We start from the raw sequence: 7,500 nt of genomic DNA on the forward strand, positions 1-7,500 counted from the left end.
ATACAGCAGTTTCAGGCCAAAGCTCTGTGTCTGAAGCACAGCCCTGCCAGCTCACACTCCATCCAGGTGCGGGTCTCCTAGGTTTCCAGCTCATTGTGACCCGGGCCAGAGATGCAAACTGAGGACTGCTGTAATAGGGTGTGGAGCAGAGAAATAATGTGTAAAACTGCATTATTGAATGCGTGGCCAGCCAGGAACAACCACCTTCACGCACCCCTCCTGCAGTCAGTCATTTATGAAAGGTTTGCTGTCTAGAGTACCGTACTTTCCCGACTATTAGCCGCGGCTTATACATTGATTTTGCTAAATTTATTCAGCAATGAGGTTAATACGGGGGGGTGTTTATGAAAGGTTTGCTGTCTAGAGTATAGGATCCCTGTTGTTGCATATATGGCACTTGTATGTGGGCCTGTGAGCAGTGTCCTGTCCCGCCCTGTCTACGCAGGTCTGCTGATCTAGCAGGTGTCCCTTCAGTGATCCGTGCTGTGGACAGCCAGCTACAGCTGTGTTTCCACAGGTCTCTGCGCAGCAAATATTCGCGGTCTCAGCCAGTAGATAAACATGCTGGCAGGCCAATGTTGACACTGTTTGTGTTGATCTACCTAGCAAACGGCTTCCTATCCCATATTTTTTTACCTAATTTACTACTTGATGCTGCAATTTACCATCTAATGCTGGTACCACACATGAAATGGTAAAATTGTATCCTGTAAATTGTAAATTGACCCTCATAGTGATTGTGTGGTAAGGTAATTATAGATCTGAATCATACAAATACATTCTTATGGCTCAGAGTCAAAGTGAATGGGGCAGACTCGATCTTCATGATTTGAGTGTATGAGTATGGTGGCGGTTTGTTAATAGATGAAGTAGAAGGATTTACTGCAGTTGAAATGAGTGCAACATAGGTAATGTGATTTGACTACACTCTCAGCATGGATTAAATCCCCATGATGCATGCATGCATGCGTGGGTGTGTGTGTGAGCTGTGTGTGCTTGTGCATTTCTTTGTATGTTATAACATTTGTGTGTGTGCGTGTGTGTGTGTGTGTGTGAGAGAGAGAGAGAGAGAGAGAGAGAGAGAGAGAGAGAGAAAGAGAAAGAGAGAGAGAGAGAGAGGGAGACACAGAGGGAGAGAGAGAGAGAGAGAGAGAGAGAGAGAGAGAGAGAGAGAGAGAAACACAAACACAGAGAGACTCATTTATTGATCGAAACCTAGAAATTGACAGGCATGTCCTGTACGGTCACATTGCCTTGGGCAGCCCCCCAGTGCTGAAACAACAGGGTGGCCAACTGCCTCGGCGCATTACAGCACAGCACAGAGAAGGAAGGACAGGGTTCAGGGGTTCGCTAGTAAAGAGAACATGAGCCCGAGGAGGAAAGGAATGGACGATATCAAGCTGAAAAAAAGATACTGAAATCTGCAGATCATTGGTATGGTGTCGTTGTTACTATGCTGCACCATATGGATAAAAAAAAAAAATGGTCTGATGCTCACATGTCACGTGCACTTGTTGACAGTGATCACGGTGGCATGATAAGGAAGGGTCTCCTCCTGTGCAGATGCAAAACGTGTTCCGAAGGTCTCGCTTTCTAGTCTACAGTACTCCTCCACTTCACTGTGTATGCTGCCTTTATGCATTGGCACAATACAATGACATCAGGCATAAAAACACACACACAAATACACCAAGGATGGTCATGCTCATCATTGTAATATGAATAGCCATGTGTGCCGAGTGGCTGCTTAGACAGCGTTTCTGCCATTTATGTAAGGTTGTATGGTTTAGAGTGTGTGAGTGGCCTTGCTTTAAGTGTGTGTTTCTTGTGTGATGAAAGGTGGCCTTTCATGAAGTGCTTGTGGATCTGTGTTTGTGTGTGTAAGGTGGCCTTTCATTAAGTGCTTGTGGATCTGTGTTTGTGTGTGTGTGAGTGTGTTTGGTGTTTGGTTAAAATGTGGTCAAATAGAGTCCTGTTCTATTTAGGGAGTTTAGCTGGGACTGAAAAAGTCTCAAGTGGACTAGAATGGTAATTCGCAAGAGCCCGGTAACAGCACGCTAATTATGAAGCTGTGTTTTCCCTTTGTGAGCTTACTATTGATCATTCTGCTAGCAACAATAACCAGAATAAAGACAATATTCAGTGATGTGTATTTGCCTTGTGTATTTGTCTTTGTGTTTGTGGGCCTAAATATAGTCAACTACAACTTCAATTGAACCAGTACAATAAGAAAAACATGAAGATTTGGGAAATGGCTTCTTCTATGTTTGTGTGTTGGTGGAGTGTGTGCGTGCGTGTGTCCGTCCGTGTGTATGTATCTGTGTCCGTGTGCGCACATGCACATTTGTTTGTGGTTGGCTGTTTTGCTGCAATGTGTGTGTGTGTGTGTGTGTGTGTGTGTGTGTGTGTGTGTGGGCAGCCGGCTCTGGGACAAACTGTATCTCTGCTGGCAGAGGTCTCTTGGGTAGCTAGGAGGCCTGGCACAATGACCCGACTAGAGCAGACAGAAACATCTCCAGCTGGGCCTCCCTGGGATTGCTCCTCAGTGTGTGTGTGTGTGTGTGTGTGTGTGTGTGTGTGTGTGTGTGTGTGTGTGTAGATAGAGAGGAGTCATGTCTGGGAACACAGCCACAACAAGGCGAGCACACTCCAAGCTTGTTAGTAGCTCTGTAGGAGTCAAGTAAGAGAGATTGTGTGTGGATCTTTTTTTTTGCAGGCGAGCAATGCTTCCTGCTGGTCTGAAATGCAGTCTTTTATGACCACCAGGACTTAATGGACTTATAAGTGGCTGTGCTTGTTGTTTTTGCACTCTGCCATTTGCATAGTCTCTCTCAACCACACAAGTGTGCAGACCCTCTCACAGTCAGTCCTTGAATCTGCTTTTTTTTTTTTTTACTTTTGAAGCGTGTTGAGTCTCCACAATCTCTGTCAGATTCAGCTCTTCGCCTCTCGTCCTCTCTGGATGCCATTCCTCCTCCCTCCATCAATTTCTCCTTCAGTCCAGTCCCCTCTCTCGCTCCTTCCGTTCCTCCTTTCCTCCTGTTCGCCTCTCTCAGACTCATACAGAGGCTCGCTTGACACCGGAACTTTCCAGGACATCCATCACTGCCAGGCGCCATAATCACACTTATCAACACGTTTATTTATTCAGTCACTACCAACACCGGCCTGCGCCAGTCTGCTGGATTTATCTACCGTAAGGCACTAGACTCAATTTCACACACACACACACACACACACACACACACACACACATACAGACATATACACGCACATGGGTACTCAACACACACACACACACACACACACACACGTTAGCACTCAACACACACACACACACACACACACAGACATATACACGCACATGGGTACTCAACACACACACACACACACACACACACACACACACACACACACACACACACACATACTCAATGGTTGTTGGTAACATACATTATGAATCCCCTGCAGGCACTCCAGACACAAAAACACAGGCTTTCAACCAACACATACACCCATAGACATACGTACTGACATGCATTATGGGGTGGTTGCATATTTATCCACTCTGAGGCACTACCGACACTGCAACAACTCCTCCAGAGACACACACACACACACTCACACACACACACACACACACACACACGCAAGATGAAGACCAAATGTATATGAGAATAAAGGAATAGGAAAATGTGACATGCGTAATAATGTGTCCTCTTGAGGCTGACTGTCTGCAATAGCCTGTAAGCATTCACTGCCTGAGCCACAGTCCTCTTCCTTCATTCAGCATACTGTATGTGAGTGCATATTTCTGTATGTACTGCTTACATTCCTTTGTGTGTGTGTGTGTGTGTGTGTGTGTGTGTGTGTGTGTGTGTGTGTGTGTGTGTGTGTGTATGTGCACGTGTGCATGTGTGTCAGTGCAGAGACTAAATTCAGGGAGTGACGTTTATTTTTGCTGTTTCCAATTTCACATTTTAATTCAGCTGTGTGTGTCTGCGTCTCTGTGTGTGTGTAGAGAGAGATGGATTGACAGAGAATACGATAATCTGGGTTTTTGGATGGGCTCATTCTTGAGACATCTACAGTGATCTGGTCCACCTTCCTCTCACCTCCATCAGAGGGTGCTAGAGGCCGGTGTCTGGGGACTTCACCTGCAGTCTCAGCTCCTCATCATATACGGTGTGTGTGTGTGTGTGAGTGAGCGCGCACATGCACATGCATTTGCCTCTGCGTAGCACCTGACATATCAATCTAATCCTAACCAAATGGTCTTCTCATGCATGCATAATACAGTCCGCTAAAGTCAGTACAGCCGTTTCTCTCTCTCTCCCCCTCTCTCTCTCTCTCCCCCCTCTCCTCTCTTCTCTATCCATCTTTTTTTTGTGTCTGACACACACACTCACACACATACACACACACACACACACACACACACACTTTCATGAATGTAGCTCTGATTGAGACTCCGATGCCCCGGGACGGAGCATGTGCCAGCTCAGGGTTCTGCTGCCTCCAGCCAATCTGGAGCAGATTTTGGCACCAGGCAGCAAGAGGAGGAGACGGGAGAAAGAGGAGGTGAAGGAGGTTTTTAGGCTGGGGAGGAGGTGCAGAAGCTCCTCACCTCTTTTTAATCCATTCATCTCCCCCTCTTTCTCTCTGCCACTTTCTTTTATTTTCTTTTTCTCTCTGAGAAAGGAGGTGTTTTTAGACTGGGGAGGAGGTGCAGGGAGCTCCTCACCTCTTTTTCTCCCTTCTTTTCCCTCTCTCTCTCTCAGCCACTTTCTTTTATTTTCTCTTTCTCTCTGAGAAAGGAGGTGTTTTTAGACTGGGGAGGAGGTGCAGGGAGCTCCTCACCTCTTTTTCTCCCTTCTTTTCCCTCTCTCTCAGCCACTTTCTTTTATTTTCCCTTTCTCTCTGAGAAAGGAGGTGTTTTTAGACTGGGGAGGAGGTGCAGCGGCTTGAGCATTCAGGTTCTGTTTTGAGATTTGTTTTTAATGCCTTGATGATGGGCGTTTTTTGCTTTCCTTGTTTTTGTTATTTTTGCCTTGCTATCCTCACCTCTTTCTCTCCCTCCTTTTCCCTCTCTCTCTCTGCCACTTTCTTTTATTTTCTCTTTCTCTCTCTCTCTCTCTCTCTCTCCATTTGTTTCTTTCGCTTTCCTCTCTCTCTCTCTCTCTCACACACACACACACTTTGCTGAGCCTGTTTTTTCTACTCTATTGTAAAATTGATTTGGTCATACAGCTGGTATAAATGATGCAGCTGTTTCTTGACTGTATTACAATGTAATTGGTGGGCTTCTCTGATTAGGGATGGATTGTCACAATTTGTCAGCTGTGCACATGAACACTCACACACAGCCAAAATTTGCATGGTTAAAAAAAAAAAAGCTACAGAGAACCATCTCTGTGTGTGTCATGCTTTACTGACCAAGTGTCTGAAGAGCTCGTTATGTTTAGGCTGGTCATTAGAGTCACATTTCTGTGTTGTTTTATCTGTTAAAGTCAGTCATTTGCAGCTTGACACGGTGAGAAGTGTTGGTTGCTTGTGTGTGTGAGTACATCTTTGTATGAGATGGTGTGTTTTGTGTGTGTGAGTACATCTTTGTATGAGATGGTGTGTGTGTGTGTGTGTGTGTGTGTGTGTGTGTGTTCGTTCAGTTTTCTGAGAGATGTCAGTGAGGTGACTGGGGATTGAAGTGGTCAGTCCAAGGCTCTGCAATTGCTTGTTTGCAGCCTGGACATACACATACACACACATGTACACCTGTATGTGTGCACCCTGTATCTCCACAGCCTCTAAAACACTAGTAATCAACAAACTTTTTCAGACACGCAGACACGCAGACACGCAGACACGCAGACACGCAGACACGCAGACACGCAGACACGCAGACACGCAGACACACAGACACACAGACACACAGAGACTTTTCTCTCACACACACAGACACACAGACACTTTTCTCTCACACACACAGACACAGACACACAGACACAGACACACACACACACACACACACACACACACACACACACACACACAGAAACACACACACACACACACACACACACACACACACACACACACACACACACACACACACACACACACACACACACACACACACACACACACACACAGTTCTCACACTACACCCTGGCTACCAAGCGAGATTGAAGAGAGAGCAAACTTTCTTGTACTTGTTTCTTGTTTGTACCTCAGCCAGAGCTCTGCTTGTTTGGGAGGATCTGTACTCACTTCTCACAATACACACACACACACACACACACACATATTTCTGACAGCATCTGTCTATACAGTCCAGCAGCGCTCACTCAATGACAGCATGCATTAACTCTAGCAGGACACCATGCTCTCACTGAGTTGTTAGATACTATGTTATTGAAGTGTCTGTCTGTAGACCTGAGATGGAGGGTTTTGTTGTAGGCTATGCCTTGTTTGGAGAGTTTGGGTGGTACACAGTGTTTTCTTTTATGGTAATTGGTTCCCGAGGCTCACCAATCGCAGGTTTTGAAATGGCAGATTTCACCTTAAGCATCATTATATTCTGCACATTCACCCTACACTCCACATGACAATCACAGTATGGCATTTTGTATGTGCAAGAGTTCAGTTGGGTTTCCAAGTAGGCCTAACGCTTGCCCAGTAGTTGACTTGCCTGCGAAAATACCATACGGCAAGAGAATCAGTTCGGTTTGATTTATTCAGTGTCTTCATTAAGCCAATGCTAATAATGAGATAGTAATAGATGGATTTCATTAACACATAATTTGTTGCAGTGTTGGATTGGATTGAGACATGTTCACGTTTCGGAGCGGTACATTCCATACACAAATCAGCACTTACACTATTAGTTCTATCAGCACACACACATATCAGAGTACAGTGGGATGTATACTGGGGATGTCCATGTAGTGTATGTGTGTGTGTGTTCACAGAGCTTGTAGCTAAATCTGGTACAGTGCATATTTTCTCTTTTAAGTGATTAATATGCTCTGTACATGGTCCCTGTAAGAAATAAACAAACCTAAAAGGTCTAGTGAGACTATTCACAAGAGGGTGTGGCAACATAATCTTTCTCATTTTGGTATCTCAATCTTTGGTGTGTTGCAGTTTCAGCCGAGAACCTTGAGAAGAGCCTGCGTCAGATGGAGCGGCAGCTGGAACAGCTGGACAGAGACCTGCAGACCTTCAGCTCCCCTCAAGACCAGCAAGACCTGTTCACCATCAAGATGACCATATCCTTGCACGCTCAATCACACACACACACACACACACACACACACACACACACACACACACACACACCCAGTGCTACCGTAAGGAACTAGACTCAATTTCACACACACACACACACACACACACACACACACACACACACACACACACACACAGAGCACACTACCACACCCCATAGAACACATTACCGACATCCTGATCAACTCCAAGAAATCGTCTCTGAATCTTCAC

At 45.5% G+C, this 7,500-nt stretch overlaps 1 protein-coding gene across 1 annotated transcript in view; it reads left to right on the forward strand.

The window, feature by feature from the left end:
- Positions 1-7,500, forward strand: part of LOC134071480 (protein diaphanous homolog 3-like) — a 234,257-nt gene that overhangs the window by 166,903 nt on the left and 59,854 nt on the right. The window contains exon 23 of the mRNA XM_062528214.1: positions 7,144-7,268. Coding sequence (XP_062384198.1) covers positions 7,144-7,268 — 125 coding nt within the window. The remainder of the gene's footprint in view (positions 1-7,143; positions 7,269-7,500) is intronic.

The sequence above is a fragment of the Sardina pilchardus genome, chromosome 23, assembly GCF_963854185.1.
Source record: "Sardina pilchardus chromosome 23, fSarPil1.1, whole genome shotgun sequence".
NCBI classification, from domain to species: Eukaryota; Metazoa; Chordata; class Actinopteri; order Clupeiformes; family Clupeidae; genus Sardina; species Sardina pilchardus.